The sequence below is a fragment of the Pituophis catenifer genome, unplaced genomic scaffold, assembly GCF_029215685.1.
Source record: "Pituophis catenifer annectens isolate HBS135680 unplaced genomic scaffold, rPitCat1.0.hap2 SCAF_7, whole genome shotgun sequence".
Classification (NCBI taxonomy): Eukaryota; Metazoa; Chordata; class Lepidosauria; order Squamata; family Colubridae; genus Pituophis; species Pituophis catenifer.
The window spans coordinates 42604147-42625625 of record NW_027256887.1 but is presented as its reverse complement, the minus strand read 5'-3'; the positions used below and the strand labels follow the sequence as shown (position 1 = coordinate 42625625).

At 36.1% G+C, this 21479-nt stretch overlaps 1 protein-coding gene across 1 annotated transcript in view; it reads left to right on the top strand.

The window, feature by feature from the left end:
- WIF1 (WNT inhibitory factor 1) overlaps positions 1-18142 on the top strand; it is a 53863-nt gene extending 35721 nt beyond the window's left edge. The window contains exons 5-10 of the mRNA XM_070947222.1: positions 1187-1282; positions 2336-2431; positions 3069-3164; positions 6252-6347; positions 8672-8767; positions 17630-18142. Coding sequence (XP_070803323.1) covers positions 1187-1282; positions 2336-2431; positions 3069-3164; positions 6252-6347; positions 8672-8767; positions 17630-17751 — 602 coding nt within the window. The 3' untranslated portion in view covers positions 17752-18142. The remainder of the gene's footprint in view (positions 1-1186; positions 1283-2335; positions 2432-3068; positions 3165-6251; positions 6348-8671; positions 8768-17629) is intronic.
- The last annotated feature ends 3337 nt before the right edge of the window (positions 18143-21479 follow it).

Here is a 21479-nt window from a genome sequence, read left to right as displayed (position 1 = left end):
AATAAAAGCAGAATACAAATGAATAAAATAAAATAAACAGGGAGATTTCAGAAAAAGCTCACAAAATCAGATAGTTATCATAAGATAAATAATCAAGAAAAAGGGTAGCTTATGATAGCCTATATTCAGCTACATCTTCCTGCTGGCTATTTGCATACCCGTGCAAAGCCCAAACAACACTTAGCACTAGTTTGGCTGATAAGGGGAAGCTGGGATTATAGTATAGTTTTGTTTCTCATAAAACATTTTGCATAAGAGGAGAAAGGGGATTATGAGGCAGTAGAAATTGTCTTAAATGACTGAAATGGAGGTAATAGCTGGCAATTAAGATGAACCTAGCTCTGGTTATTGAAGATCTGTGCAGTCTGGCAAATCTCAGTTGGACCGGACCATATTTACACTGCTGAAGGCTTTGTAGCTCAGGGCAAATCTGGAGAACATTGCTAAAGAAATCCAAAGAAAAACCTGAAGAGGAAGAGCCTTGGTAGTACAGTGGTCTAAAGCACCCTGTTATTAAGACCAGCTGCCTGCAATTACTGCAGGTTCGAATCTTGCCAAGGCTCAAGGTTGACTCAGCCTTCCATCCTTTTTAAGGTAGGTAAATTGAGGACCCAGTTGTGGGGGCAATAAGATGACTTTGTATAAATATACAAAAGAATGAAGGCTATTGCTAAGCACATTGTAAGCCGCCCTGAGTCTCTGGAGAAGGGTGGCATATAAATCAAATTTAAAAAAAAATTAAAAAAAAATACAATGGGAACTGTTTACTAAATACAGATGGGCCTGTTGGAGGTCAAAGATGAAGGAAGATCAAAGGTTTACCAGTAAGAGAAGAGCCAGTTGCCAGTTTGTCCTCCATTAAATTGAGATTTCACAGTTAAGTCCTTCAGTTTTAAATTGGGTTATTCCTTCCAAAAAAATGTTTATAGAACTTTCCCTGACTCTGCAAGTGGGAGAATAATTTTCTTTCATTACATTTTTCTCTTAATATTCCTTTAAATTATATTTTGACATGCATGCCTTTGATTATAGTTTTCTTACACATGTTATGTGCTACCAAAATATCAGAGATTATGACATAGAGACGTTCTTTTTGGAATCCCTAACCATCACATCATCAATAGAAGCTGGTGTACTTAAGCAACAAATAAATAAATTAATTTAATCTATGTCATTTTCTTTGAAGCTGAATGTCCTGGAGGATGCAGAAATGGAGGATTTTGTAATGAAAGGCACATCTGTGAATGTCCAGATGGATTTTATGGTCCTCACTGTGAAAAAGGTAATCAAAAAGAGTTCTTCAGTTCTCTTCTGTACTTTATTTATACAACAAAAAGAAGCTAAGCAGTCACTTTTTTCCAAAATATTGTTTTGGAGGAATTTTTGGATATGGCTAGAAGGCTTCCTAAAATTAAAGTTAAACACATAAGAAAAGTATTTAATGAACTGCAGCTCTTAAGAAAGCACTGTTTGTTTATACAAAAGATAAAGAAGTTTCCATTAAAAGATCTGAAAGGCAAAAAAGAACAGGCCAGCAACTTAATGACAACTTTGGCAAAACATTAAGTACGATGCACATTAACTTGAAAATATGAAGTACCGCAGTTGTTTTATTCTACCATCATTTCTCAAGAGAATGTCCAATTTTCATTATAAATTAAGCGTATGTCTGTCCAAAAGGACAGACTGAGTAAGACCTATTTCATTACTCCAATAATACTTTTAGTTCAGTCCTATTTGCCAGGACTAACCCTAATCCTCTTTACCTTAGAAGAGAGAAGAATGTATTATGGAATCTCTTTCTAAAATGTTCCTAACTTGTGCACTTGCATGGCCTTTTGGAACCTGGTTTCTTGTAGATACATTGACTTCAGTTGCATCATTTTCCTGGCCTTCATTTGGATGGCAGTTAATTACAGGAACTGAAAGATGAAATTGTTCTTTCCTGGCTACCTGGGATCAGGAACACTGACTAGCACTGACTGTTGCCTATGGCAGGTCCAATAAGTATAATCTATTTGTGTTTCATGAACTTAAGAAATATATGTATATACAGCCCATCAAAAATGTTGTTAAGTAAAATTTCAATTTACTTCCACTAGCTGCAGTTTGGTATTCATATAAGCTAGTTATAGAAAAATCTTACTTGAAAATCAAGCTCAAATCTTACTTGTATCATTAGAATATTTACCAGTGAATCAACACTTTTCTTTGCATGAGAAAATGTTATTTCTGTTGTGGAATGAAAAGTGCTGTATATTTTAAGATCTATCCCCTCAATATGTTAAGGATAATTGTTCAGTGTAATATTGGTTCTTCATTCTCTTTAAATCAGCTCTGTGTACACCACATTGCATGAATGGTGGACTCTGCATCATGCCGGGATTATGTATCTGCCCACCTGGTTTCTATGGCATCAACTGTAACAAAGGTATGGTGGAAAGAAGTAGAAATAGATACCTGGAAAGAAACATGTACTGCCACCTCTTAGCATGTAGTTGGCTTAAAGTTTGCACTATATCCCTGCATTCTCTGTGTTTATTCTTGGATGCACTTTCCTTTTGATCACAAACATCAAATGAAAGAAGCATGACCTAGCTGACTCTCAGTAAAATTAAGTGTAGAATGAGCCTGGAGGATTCTTGAACAATTTCATTTTCATTGAATTGGGATTTTTTTTAAAGGATGGTAGAAGTTTAATACCATTCACCATGCAAACAGATAAATCAGACCCAAGCATCATACTTTCTTACTGTTGCAGATCTGATGAACACAAGCTGCATTACTCCAGATGTTTTTAATTTCAGTTTCAATCACCATTAGCTATCATGGTCAATATTAAAACCATACAGAAGTTGTAGTCCACAACATTGAGGGGACACTAAGATGCCTACTTCAGAGAAAATATGCTACTTATCTGCATATATAAATGTACTGTAGATCAGGATGTTGCATTTTGTTGAGCTCTTTAGCTTTTAAAAAGACTGAAAATTTTACTGAATTTCACTAAAACTTTATGTAAATCGTCTGTTATACTATATGTAATACTTTAATACTATATCCCACAGCAAACTGTACAAACATCTGTTTCAATGGAGGAATATGCTTTTATCCAGAAAAATGTATTTGTCCCGCAGGACTGGAGGGGGATCAGTGTGAAATTAGTGAGTCTTGTTTTAATTTCTTTTAATTAAATTTGAAATATTTTACTTGAAATTTCTAAAATATCAAAAGATGATATGTACCAGTGGTGGGTTCCTCCTGGTTCAGTCCGGTTCGGCCGAGCCGGTAGCGGTGATGATATGATGTCACTGAACCGGTTCTCCCCCCCCGCCCTCCCACCCCCCCCACCCCCCCACGTTATTCTTACCTTTTATTTGTTCCCACTTCCAATCTATTGCTGCCTCCTGAGTCCCAGCTGATGACTAGAGGGAAAAAAACTGTTTAAACTCTTGCCGCGGGGCTTCAAAGGGCCGTCCTACAGCTGATCAGTGTTAAAAGCAAACAAATGAGTCGGTCGTAAGTGCGAGGACTGGTCATAAGTGCGAGGACCTTCCAGAAATGATTCTGACCAGCTAGCCACGCCCACCTAGTCACATGACCTCCAAGCCACACCCACAAAATAAGCCACGCCCACAGAACCGGTAGTAAAAAAATTTAGAACCCACCCCTGATATGTACAAGGGAGTCCAAGTGTAACTTACCTATCATAGTACAGTCCTTCTATTGGGCATATTTTTATTGTTGTTTATATACTAATACAAAGATGAAAATTAGATACTATATTTGTTATCATTCGATATGAGAAATCCCAGATACATAAGCATTCCTGATTATAATAAGTTATTAACAATCTAGGTCAAGGTCTCCAAACTTGGCGACTTTAAGACTTGGACTTCAACTGCCAGAATTCCCCAACCAGCTTATAATGGATATATGAGTAGTCCTCGACATAAGCAGTTCATTGAATGACTGTTCAAAGTTATAGCATTGAAAAAAGTTACTTATAAGCGTTTTTCACATGACCATTGCAGCATCCCCACTGTCATGTGAACAAATTCAGATGCTTGGGAACTGACTCATATTTATGACAGTCACAGTGTCCCAGGGTCATGTGACCATCTTTCTGACAAGCAAAGTCAATGGGAAACCCAAATTAACTAAACAACCGTGTTACTAACTTAACAACTGCATTGATTTGTTTAACAACAATGTCAAGAAAGGTCGTAAAATAAGGAAAAACTCACTTAACTATCTCACTTAGCAAATTTTGGGCTCAGTTGTGGTTGTAAATCGATGACTATTTGAAGATTATTAGAACACGGATACCAACTAGAAAATATGTAGTCATTAGCTTAAAGAAAATTTAATGTGGTATAGCATTCTATACAATTCTGTATAAGTTTCCACTTAAGCCCATGTGAATAGATATGATGACATTCAGAGATTATCTGAATGTCACAGAAGAGATTCACAGACAATCCTGTGACCTCTTGGGTCATTGTTTCAGAGACATTTCCTTACCTAAACTGATATACAGAATTTCAATAGGTGAGCATAAAAACAGTGGGACAGGGAGCAAGTTTTGACTTTCTCCTGACTTCTCCATTAACTTGGCTTGTGGAAGCTGGCAGGAAGCATCAGAAATCACGAACACAAGATCACAGCTGAACACAGTAGAGCAGCACCATCTATTGCAATGTCACCCTCACAGTAACATGATCACAATCATCTAACAATTGCCAAATACCCCACAATCATGTGATCACCATTTTCAATCTTCTCTGCCAGCCTCCCTAGAAGTCAATGGGAAGCTGACAGTGAAGCTTGTAAGCTACTGCCATCTTCCAAAAGGACTCCACCTCATTTCTAGAAGCCTTCTAGAAGACGAAAGAGTTTTTCTGGTGGGAAGAATCTCGGAGCTGAAAGGGGAGTGAAAGGAAGGAATCTCAGTGTCCTGTTCCAGCCCACATGCACAACATGCACAGAGATTTTACAGACTTTATTGATAGTCCAACCCTTTAATGTTAATTCCCAGGTCCCCACTTACACGCAATGCAAAGTCCTATTGAGTCCAACACTGCTCAGTCAGGGTACAAGGTTATCAAATCCAAAACCAAAAGTCTACCAAGTCCATAGGCCAAGTCCACTCCAAAATCCAAGGTAGGAGTGCAAAATCTACAAACAAGACCAAGGTCCAAACACATAGGCAAGAGCAGCACAATCCAGTGTCAAGGAAACTGAAGTCAGAAAGGTAAAGCATGCACATGGCAGGAGAACCAGCAATTGTTTCCAACAACCCCCTGCTCCACCCGTCCAACTAAATAGGCGCTCATTGGTATAGCTCAGGCCTGTCAAACCGGTGGCCTGTGGGCCAGATGCGTCACACGCAGGTCACACCCACCCCGGCTCCACAAAGGCAAAAAAATCACAATACGTCACAATACGTCATGAGTTTGACACCATGGTATAGCTCATTAGGAGGGGTACGCCTGCCTCCTCGCAAATAACCTGGCCAACTTCTATTGAGCCTGCCTCTGTTCTGCCCTGCATGTCTGTGGATCAGGTAGAGGGGACAATTCTTCCTCATCCCCACTGGCTGTCTGCAGCTGTGCACCTTGTCCACTGTGCACTTCCAGTGCAGCCTCTGAGCTCTGTATCTCTTCTTTTTCTTCTCCAGTTGGGTGTTTGACTGCTCCTCCAATGATCCTTCCAATGTGCCTGGCCTCTCAAGGCCCTCAGCAACTTCCCGGCATTCCTCCAAACCCTCTCCAAAGTCTCCGGAGCCACTCTTCCTCATTGTTTGAGCTGGCATCCGGAGAAGCCATCACACATTAGAGGTGAAGAAACAGCAAAAGGGCTACTTTCCAGAAGGGAATCTCAGTCCCACAGATTCCCCCCTGGCAGATAGCCTTGCTCCATCTGCTTAATCTCTGCTGGGAGATTGCTTAATGATCACAACAGGATTGCGATCATTGAGTGAAGTGGTCATGTGGGCATCTTGCTTAATGACTGCTTCATTCTACCACTGATATTCCAGTCCCATATGTGACCATAAGTCCAGGACTACCTGTAGCAGCAATCTATGAATTCCTATTTTCATATGTATCCATAGCAACTTAGATTACATTACAACAAGCATTATGTGAAAGTCTCAATTGACCAAAGACATGACAGCAACTGGAAATCTAAACTGGATTAGTTTTAATTTAAATAAAGCAAGGCACTAGTGTCACGTTTTCTATTCCTAGGCAAATGCCATCAGCCATGTCGAAATGGAGGTAAATGTACTGGTAAAAATAAATGCAAGTGCTCCAAAGGTTACCAGGGAGACCTTTGTTCAAAACGTAAGTAGGAGAACTTTTTAAGAAGTATTAATAGAAGATTTGATACCATCGACCATGGTATCATGCTGCACCGGTTGGAAGAGTTGGGGATGGGGGACACCGTGTTATGGTGGTTCTCCTCCTTTCTCTCAGACCGGTCGCAGTTCGTGTTGGCAGGGGGGCAGAGGTCAACCTCGAGGCCTCTCATCTGTGGAGTGCCGCAAGGGTTGGTCCTCTCGCCCCTTCTGTTCAACATTTATGTGAAGCCGCTGGGCAAGATCATCTGGGCTGGCTTGAGCTAAATTTTAAATTGATTTTAAATTGGGTTGTTTTAATTTACGGCCAGAATATTTAATTATTTTAATACTGTTTTTTAAATTTTGTATGCTTTGTTTTTACTTAGGCTGTGCACCGCCCTGAGTCCTATTTGGAGAAGGGCGGTATAGAAATTTAAACAAATAAATAAAAATAAATCTGTGGCTTTGGGGTGAGATACCACCAGTACGCTGATGACACCCAGCTGTACATCTCCACCCCAGGCCACCCCAGCGATGCCCTTGAAGTGATGGCCCAGTGCCTGGAGGCTGTATGGATCTGGATGGGGAGGAACAAGCTCAAGCTCAACCCTTCCAAGACTGAGTGGCTGTGGTTCCCGGCATCCCAATATAGTCAGCTGACTCCATCGCTGACTATCGGGGGCGAGTCTTTGGCCCCCGTTGAGAGGGCGCGCAATCTGGGAGTCCTCCTGGATACGCAGCTGTCTTTGGAGGAACATCTGACGGCTGTTGCCAGGGGGACCTTTTGTCAGGTTGGCCTGATCAGCCAGTTGCGCCCCTTTCTTGATCGGGATTCCGTGTGCACAGTCACTCATGCCCTCGTCACCTCTTGCCTGGACTACTGCAACGCTCTCTACATGGGGCTCCCCTTGAGGAGCACCCGGAGGCTCCAACTGGTCCAGAATGCGGCCCGCGCGGGTAATTATGGGAGCTGCATGGCGCTCCTGCATAACACCGCTCCTGCGTGGTCTTCCGGGTGCGCTTCAAGGTGTTGGTTACCACCTTTAAAGCGCTCCATGGCATAGGACCTAGTTATCTCAGAGACCGCCTTCTGCCACCGACGACCTCCCATCGACTCGTGCGCTCCCACAGAGAGGGCCTCCTCGGGGTGCCATCAGCCAAGCAATGCAGGCTGGTGACCCCCAGGGGGAGGGCCTTCTCTGTGGGGGCACCCACCCTCTGGAATCAGCTGCCCCCAGAGATAAGGAGAATCCAAGACCTCCGTGCCTTCCGCCGTGCCCTTAAAACTTTCCTTTTCCAACAAGCCGGGCTGGCCTAACAATGCCTTTTAAATGATTTTAAATTTGTATGTTTTTTAATTTTTGGCCAAATTGAGATATTTCCTTTTAATCTGTTCTTAATGTTTATATTATGTGTTTTTATCTGGCTGTACACCGCCCTGAGTTCCCAGGAAGAAGGGCGGTATATAAATTTGAAGTAAAATAAAAAATAAATAAAAAAATAGTTAATCAGTCAATCAATAATCTTTACTGCAATCATTGATCAAATAAAAACACAAGACAACAAATTCTGAGACAGCAAATAAAAATCATAATAAAACTAAATAATTATAAAATTGATATGATCTTAGTACAATATATCTTACAGTTAGTAAAGCAAAAAGTAGTTACATTCATAGAAATCAAATTATATTAATTGGGCCATCATAACTATAAACAGAATGAATCCAGTTGATCTGGAAATGTGATCAACCAGGAAGACATTACCTGTAATAGGGGCATAAGCAGGGCAATATACTAAAACATAGATTAGTATTTCATTAACTCCTTCAACACAAAGGCAAAGTCTTTGAATGGAATAGAGGCAGTCCTTGTTTAGCAAAAACAATTGTAATCAGCAACTTGGTCATTAAGTGAAGAAGTCAGAAAGCGAAACCATGTCTGTACTTATGATCTTACTTCAGTTTTCTTTACTGATCTGCAAAGGTCATAAATGAAAGGTTTACTCATAAAGGTACTTTTTCATCACCTTCATAACTGCAAACAATTGTTAAATGAGGCAGTTGCTAAACAAAGACTACCTACTTTATACCTCAAAATTTTCTTTCAAGAGCAACATGGTGGAAGGTCAGTAAATCTTGCCACAGTTTAGGTTTTCTGAATTTGGGTACTGTTACTTGGTTTAGATATCTTGATGGCTGGAAGAAAAGGGAAGAGTGGCAGATTCAAGAGTGGGTTATTGTCTTCACATCATATTAATAAGAATTATACAATACAGTATAAGGTTCTTGTGGAGAAAGACATTTGATATTCATATAACCCATTATAGCTGTCTGTGAACCTAGCTGTGGATTGTATGGAATCTGTATTGAGCCAAATGTATGTCAATGTCAAGATGGATGGCATGGAAGGAACTGCAATAAAAGTAAGTCCTAATAAATCTAAGTTTTTAGATATGTCTGTATGAGTGTTATAGTAGAACCTCTGGTCATAAACACTTCTGACCAGGACCAAATCGGGTTCTGACCAAAAAATTCACTTTTTTTTTTTCGTGGCCGATTTCCCCTTCTGCACCATTTTTTTTTTTTTGGGTAAGTGACAAATTTCCAAAATCGGGTCATAGTGACAATGTAATCTTATCTGAAGGATGTAATCTTCAGCTGAAATCCTAGCATGCAAAACAACTATTGACCATTAAATATGTAAGTCTAGAATGATTGATGGTGATAAATTATCAGTTATTGTTTCTAAACAACTGGGTTCCAAGCAACAGTTTTCAGTAATGCCACAGTGCCACATTTTAACATAATGGCTGTTGCTTTGACAGTGTAAGTACTTTTTTTCTTCCATTCCATCATAGCTGATTCTCGGAGACTGTCTGGACAAGTCCCTTTAGTTTTTGTGGCATGTTCCTGCCCCCCTCCCCCCCCCCCCGAATAGTTTGCAATTGCCTCCTTCTTAAGGCTGAGAAAAGTGACCTGACCAAGGTCATCCAACTGGCTTTGTGCCCAAGGCGGGACTAGAACTCACATTCTCCTGTGTTCCTGCCTTTTTTTTAATATTATTTTTTATTATAAATGTTTTTATTACATATAAAATTTCCATATCCACAATGGCAGTGTACTGATTGGTATAATCTCTTTTAAATACAAATAATAACTCTTATACATACAATAGCTATCGCTATTATTCTCAAAATCTATTCATCATATTCTTCACATATCCTTATTAAACATTTTCCGTTATTTAATTAAACGCTCTCTTCAGTTTTATCTATAATTACCTATTTCCCCCCAAAAAAGACATCTCCTGATAATAAGCCCAAATGGGCTTTTGAGTGCATGGCAAAAAAGCCAAGCGCTTATTTCAGGGTTCAAAAAAATATAAGACAGGGTTTTATTTTTGGGGAAACACAGTAGTTAATAATATCAAGCATAAACATCATATAAGCCAGGGGTGGGTTCTAAATTTTTTTACTACCAGTTCTGTGGGCATGGCTTGATGGTCATGTGACAGTGGTGTGTGGCTTGATAGTCATATGACTGGGTAGGCGTGGCCAACTCAATGTCACTCACGTCAAGGGGTGCCTCGCCTGGCCCCTCCCTTCCCAGCCATTCCTTGTCACACACAGCCTCAACATATCTATAGTTCTGTAAAAATATTATTCACCTTTTTTCAACTTTATTATCTACATACTATAGATGCACTTTCATGGATCACTGAAAGGAGGAAATGGCTTACATGCTTTGCCCATAAATCATGTCCTTCTAAAGTCAAAATTCTTTTGTTCCTCAAATTAACCCATTCTTTCACCCATGTAAGCACTGAGGCCTGGTAGTACAACTCCCAATCAGGTAATCCAAATCCCCCCTTATTTTTAGCTTCTTGTAGCATTTTCAGTTTTATTTTTCCTTTTTCCCTTGTCATATAAACTTTAAAATCAATTTATTTAAATCCTCAAAAAACTTTTTTTCTAGTTTTATTGGAATTGTTTAAAACAGAAATAACTTCGGAAAAATGTTCATTTTTATTGTAGCTATTCTTCCAACCATTGACAGCTGTAAGTTTTTCCATTTTTCCAGGTCTATCTTTATTTGCTGTATTAATTTAAAATAATTATCTTCTTTAATGGTTGCACATCTCACCATTAACCAAATTCCTAAATATTTTACTTTTTTAGTTATATGAACACCCATCTTTTCCATCAATTCATGTTTATTTGTAAGATTCTTTAACAAGATCTTAGTCTTTGTTTATTTTTAATCCTACTACTTCACCAAAATCTTCTATTTTTAAAATTAATTTAGGTCCCATTTCTAATGGTTCTTCTAGGATAAATACTAGATCGTCCGCAAACGTCTGTAATTTGTAAAAAAAAAAATATATTTCCATACCTTTTATTTCTGGGTCTTGTCTGATCTTTCTAATCAAGACTTCTAAAGTTAGTATAAATAATAGGGGAGACAGAGGACATTGTTGTCTTGCACACTTAATTATGTTGAAATTCTCTATCGTATCCATTTACTATCACTTTTGCCATTTGTTTAGAATATATTGTCTTAATCATATTTATAAATATTTCACCAAAGTCCATACATTTTAATTGTTGTATTATGAATTGCCAATTCAGGTTATGAAAGGCTTTTTGTGCATCTAAGAAGATCAGCGCTATCTGTTTTTTTAGAGTGTACTTCATAGTATTCTATTGTATTCAAAATGATTCTCATATTATTTTTAATTTGTCTTTTGGGTAAGAAACCATTCTGGTCCGGGTGTATAAATTCGTTCAGGAATCTTTTTAGTCTCTCTGCTACTATTGAGGCATATATTTGGTAGTCTATATTTAATAATGATATTGGTCTATAGTTTTTTATCTGCTGTAAATCCGAGTCTTCTTTTGGTGTTAAGGTAATATTTGCATCTGCCCATATTTTAGGAAGATTGGCCCTTAACAGCACATCATTATAGATCTCCAACATTGACAAGCCTAAGACATCTTGTAGATGTTTATAAAGTTCTGTTGGAAGCCCATCTGGTCCAGGTGTTTTATTGTTTTTTTGCCTTTTAATTGCTTCTGTTAATTCCATCATTGTTATTCTTTCGTTTAACATCAGTTTCTCTGTTATTTTGGGTAATCTGGCCTTTTCTAAGTATTGTTTTATTGTATCTTCTGACACATTTTCTTGACTGTAAAGTTTTCCATAGAATTTCTGGATTATTTTCTTTGACAGTGTATTGACTGGGTCAAAGTCATTTTTAAACAATGCTAACAATAATAATACCGTACAAATAAGTATGCATAATCCTAATCTTCCAACTTCAACAATACCATTCTCTCTTTATAATTCTTTATCATTTTTTCCATTAATTCATTTAAACATAAATAACATTTTGTTGCACCATGTATTTGTCATCCCCTACTAAGTCACTAATATTTAATATTTTAAAAATTACTCATTATTCAACCATAATTTCAATATCCCAAATGTCTAGGACTACTAATAAGGCCAAATGTTAACAAAATTTAATCAATCCGACGACTATATCTCAAATCCCCACAATTTCTTATGAGTTTAAATTCACAATATATTTTAACACATTGTTAACATTAATAATCCAATTAGATTACCTAATCTTAAACTTCCACCTTCTAACCTTAGTTTATTTTTAATTATAATAAATCATATTATCTCTTAGTATTGTATTTTCTACTTTTCCATTTTATTAATATATTTTATCACTATCCATCATCTCTTAACCTTTTTGGAGTTCCATCATTTGTTGACTTTTTAATCATCCTTTTATTTCTCTCTCTTTGAATCCTATAACTTTTTTTGATATTTTTATACCCACTGAGTATTCCCTTTGGTTTGCCCTTTGTCTCTTTCTGCTGTATCATTTGAGCACCCATCCATAAGTCATTTTTTTTTGAAGATATTTCTTTTTTTTCCTCTAAACCTTTCTCTTTTTTTGAAGAGATTTTTCTTTTTTTTCTCTGTTCTATTATAAACTTTTAAGGAATTGTCTATTTAATTCCTACTTATCAATCCTTTCTCTTCATTATCTTTATCTTCTTGCATCTCATTTTGATTTTTCTCTTCCACTGCTTCTTCTAATTTCTCATCTATTTTCTGAATATCATGTTCATCTTTTTCCCCCAGTTGTTGAGAGACTTCTACACTCATTTCTTTATCTTTAGACAATCCCCTTGTCTCCTTATTGTTCTTTATAGTTTCATGCATACTTTTGAGCATCAAAATTATTTCTTCATATACAGTAATGGCCAAAATTGTGGAAATCTTTTGAGAAAAGTTTATTTTTGAGATTTGATGGCTAATAACACCACTTTTTTTGGGGAATAGTACCATAAAATTATATATCAATGGAAAGATATAGATCAAGAATGTAATGCTTTTAAAACTTTGAGAGATAAAAGTGGCTTTTTTTGTGGAATTCTAGATTTTAGGCCAAAGTCCTACAGTCTGCACCGAACAGTCCTTGCACTCAACTTCATATTGCATTGCGCCTTTTCATCTTGTATACACCCAGATGATTTTCTTCTGTCACGTAGGCACAGTCTCTTAATTCTTCTATCATCAAAGGTGTTGTCCACCTTTTCCTGACTTTATCAGTGTGGTTTTATAGTGACTGAGTCTCCTTATACATCTTCAAGAACTTAGAAATGCCACCTTTGTTTAAGTTTCCACCAATTTTTCTTCTAATTTCTTTATAACTGTTCACTTAATAATACTATTTTACATCGCTTTCTGGGCAACCAGTCAACTCTTTGCACCATTACTTTAATTTTATTATGTTTTACAAGCTCACTAAATGAAAGAACACAAAAAAAACCCCAACCAACTTGATAGTGATCATATAACACACTGACAAATGTCCTTCTCTCAGCTTCAATACATGACATCAATAACTGAATCCTACTGTGATCTGATTGGTTCATTGCCAAAAGATGACAGCTTCAAACCTCAAAAATACACTTTTCCCAAAAGATTTCCACAATTTTGGCCACTACTGTACCTCTATTATCCCCTGATAATCCATTTTGTAACAATTTGATAAAAATTAGTCAATATACCTCTAAGGTTCCAATGTTTCGATATTTTAAAACTCCAACAGAGCCAATTATTAATAGGATTTAATCAATCCCATAGTTATACCTCCAAATCCCCTAAATTTATAATCTTTAAAGTTCTTTAGTATTTTACAGCCTGATGGTTTTCCATTTATTTGTCTTCCCAATTGTCCAAATTTTAAAGTCTTATTTAACTTTTCTACTTTTCTCTTTTCTTCTATCACCTTTCTTCTTTTGCCTCGTAGAATGTTCTGTCAAATAGCATTAATAATCCAAATCCAAATTAATCCACTAGGTTTCCTCCAATCTTTCAAGTCCACAATTCAATAACCAGTTTCAATAAAGTTTAGTTATTTGCAATTTAGTTCATCTTAAAAATATTCAAAAAAGAAAAGAAACTCACTATGTATTTCAAAATATCCAAATAGTCTTCTAAAATAGAATCAAGGTCACTTTCATTAAAAGTTCTCATGCTGTAGTACTCCTCTTCTTCCGGTAGATGGCTCTCCTGCTCCAAACTCCAACATTAAACAGTATGTCAAAAATAGCTGATTATCCGATAAGTCCAGGGGGTTTAAAGATACAAATAAGAAAGACGGTTTCTCCCAAAATCACCTTTCAGATTGTTTAAGCTTTTTTCCAGGCTTTCTGTATTTTAAAGCTTCTTTTGGGCATTTCTTTCACCTCTTAATTTTTCGGCCTTTAATCTTCTCCATGTGTCTAATCGCCACTTCCTTAACACTTGGAGATTTTTTTTAAAAAAATAGTGTTTATTGAAATTCCAACATATAAAACAAACAGTACAAAAAATACAGAAAAAGACATAGCAAAATTTTTTCACTAATGACAGTATTTCTATATTATTATCTCTATCATAACAAACATATTTACAAAAGTTCTAATTCTATATATCTCTATCTTAAATTACATCCTTATTTGAATTGTAATAACCTCTATTCGTAATTCAGTTTCATATCCTATATTTCTTCAACAATTTTACCTTCTACATATTATATTGGAAGCAGATTATCCCTTATTTTTTGCGTCTACTCTCAAGCCAGGAATACCATCTGTTCCAACTTTGATAGTACTTGGTTTCTTCCCTCTCCTTCATTTCCATGGACAGTCTGTCCATTTCTGCACAGTCATAATTTTTTTTTTATTATAATTTGGTCTGGAGGAATATCTGATTGTTTCCAGTTTTGTGCTAGGACAATTCTACTTGCAGTTAATATATGTAATGTTATATATTGCAATTTTTTCTCCATTTTCCCTTCAAAAATGCCCAAAAGAAAAAGTTCCGACTTCATCTCTATTCTCTGTTCAGTTATCCCCTCCAGTCACTTTCTTATCTTACACCAGTATTTTCTAATCTTAGGACAGGTCCACCACGTGTGGTAGAATGTTCCTTGTTTATGACCACACCTCCAACATTCCGGGGATCTGTTTAAGAACATCTTGGCCAATCTCGCTGGTGGGGAGATTATTTTTTGAAATTCCTGTACTTAAGTCTTTAGAGTAAGAGTTGGAAGTTATCTTACCCAGTTTCAATGCTCTGTCCATGGACCGCTCCAGCACAAATCTTATGGTCCCGGTTAGCCCAATTTATGATTTGCCAAAAATGGCCATCGTCCCTGCAACTGCTCAGGAGAGCTTGCTTTGGACCTAACGAGGAAATTGCGAGTTCCTCATGGTCCACAAAGCACCTCTCCTTTCTTCGCCATCCCTACAAGTCAGCTTTGACCCCCATAGGGTCTCCCGACAGCAGTTGCCGGCTGGATTTCGCATGGCTCAGCGGAGACCGCTATTTTCCAAGCCATTCTCGCCACGACGTCAACCGGAAGTCTTTTTTAATCTTCATTTTGATGGTGAAGGATCCCCTTCTCATCTATCAGTTTATGTATCATTTTCTTCTCTTTCTCTTTTTTTAGTTTGTATGCTAGCCATCTGCCTGGCTTATTTGCATTTTCAAAAAAGTTTTGTCTTGCCATTTTAATTTTTTGTACCATTTCTTCTTTTTCTATGAGGTTTAATTCATGTTTTATTAATTCCATTTTCTCTTTTACATTACTTTTTTGCAGCTCTTGCAGCAATTCTATCTTTAGCTTTTTGAGTTCTTCTTGTAGTGTTTTTTGCTGTTGTTTCTTTTTCTTGTTTCTTCTTGCTATATATGTTACAGCTAATCCTCGCATGTATGCTTTAGCCATGTCCCAAACATTTTGTATTTTCTTTAAAAAAGAAGTCTATTTCTTTTTCCATTATTTGTATAAACTCCTTGTCCTTTAGTATGGTTTGGTTCAGTGTCCATCTCAATTTCTTCCTTTGTCCCTTCCACCTAATTTTTATTGGGTTATGATCTGCCCATATGTTCATTTCTATATCAACCTCTTGGACATCTCTTCTCATGACACCCATCTAGACCACGACTGATGTCTGTTCGAATAGAATGTATATTAGTTTTTCTTTGGGTTTAACTCTCTCCATATATCCTGTATGCCTATTTCTTGTGTCATTTCGAAAAAAAGTTTTGGGGAGTAATTTTTTAACTTTTTTTATTGCATCTATAGTCTAGTTTGACGTGCACAACTGCATTGAAGTCTCCTATCATACATATGTTTTCATAGGCCATTTCAATTATCTTCTTATGGAGCTTTTTGTAAAATTCTTCTTGTTTGTTATTTGGTGCATATATTGCAATCAAAAGAATCTGTTTCTGATTTATTACAACCTCAACCATCAATATTCTCCCTTCTTCATGTGAATATACTTGCTTGGCTTTTAACGTTTCTTTAACATATAATGCCACCCCTTTTTTCTTTTGTTGTGCTAATGCAGAATATAGTTTCCCCATTTTGGGGTATTCCAATAGGTTGCCATGTTATTTTTTTAATATGCACTTCTTGAAGACAAATTAGGTCCAATTTTAATTTTTGTAGATACATAAACTTTTTTTCCTTTTCATAGAGGAGTTCAATTCATTTCTGTTAATTGATAACATCTTTATTTCTTCTTCCATAACTTCATTTATATATAGGTTTTACACTCCAGGTTGTTCTTATCGCTGTCTGTTCTTTTGCTCTTGCACCTTCTCGTTCTGCTCGTTCTCTTTTTTCATTTTCGCTCTCTTCTTGTTGCGAAGTCTTTTCTTCTACTTGTATTTCTTCTTGTCTTTTACTTCCTATCTCTTCTCTGCTTTCCTGTTCTTCACTTGCAATAAAATGATCTTCAAAAAATTCATATGCTTTATCTAATGAATCCAATCTAAATCTTTTATCTTGCCAAATAACCAGGATTCCCTCTGGTATTCCTGCCTTATCCATTACCTCACAGCTATCTAAATTTGCTCTCCAAATGCAAACGATTGAACTACTGGTAGTACATTTCCTCAATTGTGAATCAGCCTGGGCAATAGCCTAAGCTCTTACTTTGAAGAACAAGGACATGATCATGAATACCCTCACTGTAAAACATTCTCTCAAATGTTACCACCATTGTTTCACAATTTAGGGTTATTACAGTCTACCACCCATTTCCATTCTCTCTCTCTCTCTCTCTCTCTCTCTCTCCCTCCCTCCCTCTCTCTCTCTCTCTCTCTCTCTCTCTCCCCTCCCCTTCCATCTCCCCCTTCCTCCGCATGCACACACACATACACACTCACATACACACACACAAATACTAATGGTGACCTCATTATCTAGAAGTGTGTTTTTGTAAAGGCATAGAAAAGGTGTTAGCATGTTCAAGCACAAAAAATAAAACAGAAAAAGATTTTTTATTCTACCAGAACCATTGAATTAGGAAGATATGGAAATGGAAATGAGATATCATGGAAGGTTGAATGGCTGGATTTATTGTACAATATTGTTGCAGAAACAATGAAATATTGTGCCACCTTAGGCTATTAAACTTACAGATTTATGTTGGAATAATATGTTAAGTGCTTTGAAATTGATGACATGAATTGGTTTTCTGAACTGTAGAGGAGAAAGATGTAACATGATAGATCCATTAAAATCATAGAAAAGTAATATTATTCGCAATGAAATGGAAGTGATACAGTTCTACAATGATAAAGACATTGTTACACCCTGGAACTTTGTTTCAAATGTAGAATACTTTTGAATGTGAAACATTAACAATGACAACAACAGATCTCCTTTGGTAGTTCTTTAGTTTTGAACTGGCTTATTTTTTTAGGGTATGGAGCCAATCTTCTTAATGCCCTGAGGCCAACAGGCACCAAGCACAGGCAGCAGACACCATCACCTAAACAGGCTGAAGAGAGCCAAGCAGTCCCTGAATCCAATTATATCTGGTGAACTGCAACATCTGAAATGTTTTACATTACACAACGTTCCAGCCTTCATTAACCTCTCATGTGTTCAATATTAAAAATGCTGTTCATTACGTTTTAAGATTACTGGCCTGAATTTTATTAGCTTCATTATAAATCCCAGAGCTAATACTTATTATTCTTTGAAACTTTTGTTTCTCTAACACATTTATGTAGGCTTGTTTTCAGTGCTTTGATTGGTTTCTTTTTGTATTATATTTCAGTTCTTTATTGAATTGGGGGGAGGGGAGTGTTACACCCACATGCTCAGAAATTCCTCAGAATTAATAAGGGTGAATTTTAAAATGGCAGTCTAGAACATATAGTTTTTCTTTAATCAACCTAGCTTAAGCAAGTAGAAGGAATAGAAATGTATGTTTGATTTCTATTTCGGATTGAAGGGCTTCTTGTAGTTTGTTTAATATTTTTTAACTTAAAATCAATTTCTGTTTCTACAGTGTGCTCTATATGAAATGCATCAGGGCTGTGGTATTGAAACAATATAATATATTGGAAATAAAATGGAATTATGAACTCATTCTTTGTATTGGCTTATAGCAATATAATATAAACAAAACAGGTCTTATGTAATAAACATTTTTGTACTTATGGTTATATATTAAATAAAGATGCTGCTTTATTTTGTTTGTGTTGAGATGTAACAATTCATGAAACTGGGGCTGGGCAGACATTTCCTAAAGTATATTTTGAAAAAGGAACAGAGCTTTATAACAAATATTTTAAAAAGTCACATAAAAATAAGAAAACTATTTACCCATCCTACCAGAGAGATATTATGTATAATCAGAACCCACACATAAACTGTTATGACTTCATAAATCATCCTGAACATTAATTAAATCATTAAATCTTGGTGGAATGATGCAAGGTTTCAATGGACTACAGATTGCCTACCCTGGAATTCCAAGACCCTCCTCTGTTTTCCTAAAGCTTTACTTACTGTGCTATGACTGAGACAGCTGCAAGGAGACAACCCAAGGCAATGATCCAATGTCCTCTTTTATGTTGTCACATTATTGTTATCCTATCATTTCTTATTGCTATCCTTTCTTCCTATCATCTGTCTCTTTTGAACTGCTTGAGAACCAAAAACATCAATAGAAACTTTACTGAGATAGTCTGCAAGAATGTAAGAGCCTACATAAGGGCCTTACTCTCTTAAAGAGCTAGTACATATTTTAAATCTATTGTACTTTCTTTGGGAAAAGGTGGAGGGCTGTCCTTGAAAGAGAATTTGCATAACAAGGCAGCAATCCTCTGTATACTTATTTAGGAGTAAGCATTATTGAACTCAGTAATATTGACCCACAGTGGCACAGTTGACCTTTGAACCGCCTAGCTGCTCTTTCTAGTAGTTTGCAGGTTGTCTCCACAGGCTGTCCTACTTGGAGTACATTCCAAGTATTTAAAGGTCTGCTACTCAGAACTTGAGCTAGTACTCAAGGCTTTCAAGGGGATCTAAGGTCTGGTTTGCTCATTGGATCACAATAATGTAGTTCATCTGGATTTGATTAACAAATTGAGTGCCCTGCCATCATGGTCTGTAAACTTTTTTTTAACCATGTCTAGTTTATTCAATAAATCATAGCTAAATGAGAACACAAAAGTATGAATCAGGTTACTATGTAACTAACTTGCTTTGAACTATCTAATTAAAGTGATAAAGCGCTTACTATAATTTTGAAATGTTAGAGTAATAATAAGGCTATCAATTTCTATCCTATTTTATTTTTGGTGGATAGTATAAATACAAATGAATCATAACCTTCAATCTAGCACATTTTTTATTAAAAATATATTAATTTATTGTCATCTTCCTGCAACATGTGTTTTTATTAATGTGGTCTACTACTATGATGTCAATGGCTCACAAGTATGTTAGAAATAAAAAGATTGAATACAGAATTATATTACAATTCATTTGTTTTAGAAGTATTATTGCATGCACTCTGTATAGGTAAACAACTTTGTATTTAAATTAGAAACAACTGAAAAGCATTCTCAATATAAAAGGCATGCCAAAAAAAAAAAATAGATTCAATAGACAGCTATTTTGGGGCCCAGTGCATCAGGAAGGATTATAACAAATGTCTGCTCTTTGAATACTTTTTTGCCTGAGAGGCACTAATTTAAGTTCACATGATTCACTGAAACAATGTTATGGCAGAAGCATTGTGGGAAAATTTAAAAATAGCTGAATATCAGCCAAGATGCTTATGGCTTTTGATGCAGAAGAATGTAATTAGATATAGGGCTATTAGATCTGGCTGCAAGAATTCAGATGCCCATTAGACAGGAGGTATAGAAAGTTGTAACTCTTTGCTCCTATCTAGTGGTTATCTATATTTTAATAGCCCAGATCTAGTCACTCTACTAAACAGCATTCTAGTGCACAGCCCTTCAAGCTCTGATTATGCATATTTGAACTGAGTTTCAGTGTTATATCATAATTTTGCCAAAATCAATTGTATGCATTTAATATTATATCATCTAACATAGTAGGCCTTATTAATAGTTGAATGTTTAACATTAATGAAACCAAATACGAATATTGCTCTATTCCCATAGAATTGGCTGAGACATCTTAGAGAAAAATCTTAGTTCCTGTGCCAGTGCTTTGTGTTTTATGCTTTATTATGCTCTGAATCATGGTTGTCAATGACATTTATTTTGTGTTTTGTTCTTTTTTATAATTGATACACTGCCAACTTGGCTTTTAAAAAAGCAGCTATTTCTTTATTAATAATTTCAAGAGATGTATAAAAATTTAACATAATTAAAGACATTAATGCATCCTGCTTCTATATTGCAGTTGGATATTTTAATTACTTAACCCAGAGTAATGATACAATGAAATATATTCTACTTATGGGAATAAGCTCATAAACTCAGTGGAATAAACTTCTGATGAAAAATAGGAATGAAACAAACCAACACTTACATACTTCCACCAAATTCAGTGAGGCTTATTTCTAAAGAGTAGTTCATAAAATGGCAATAAACATTAATTTCTAATGAAATTATTATTTTTATACAAGGATTGATCAGAGGTTTATTTTTTTTAGATTGTTTTGTCCTGCATTTATTTTTTTTTATAAATAACTCAAGGAGGCTAATATACTGTACCTAACACTTCTGCCTCCTATTTTCCTCAAAATAACTATGTGAGGTGAGTGGGGTTGACCTCACATAGTGATTAGCCCGAAAAGATCCAGCTGATTTTCATGCCCAAGGCACAACTAGAACTCACAGTTTCTTGGCTTCTAGCCTGATGCCTTAACCACTAGACCAAACTAGATTATTTAAAACTATTAAATAACTTGCAGTTACCTACAGAACATCACAGAAATAATTGATTGGTAGATTGGTATTGATAAATTGCCCTGTCAAATTCCAAACATTTGTCTTACAGATTTTCAAAAGGTTTGTGCTGGCAAAACCAACAAGTTTGTTCAAAATCAATCTCTTTTATCAAAAATGATTTAAATAAGGGAATAGAAGGGGAACTCATCAAACTTTGAAGATGATACTAAAATGGCAGGAATAGCCAACACCCCAGAAGACAAGCTCAAGATCCAAAAAGATCTTGACAGACTTGAACAATGGGCCCTAACTAGCAAAATGAATTTTAATGTGAAGAAAAGGAAAGCTTTACATTTAGGCAGGAAAAATCAAAGATATAAGTACAGATTC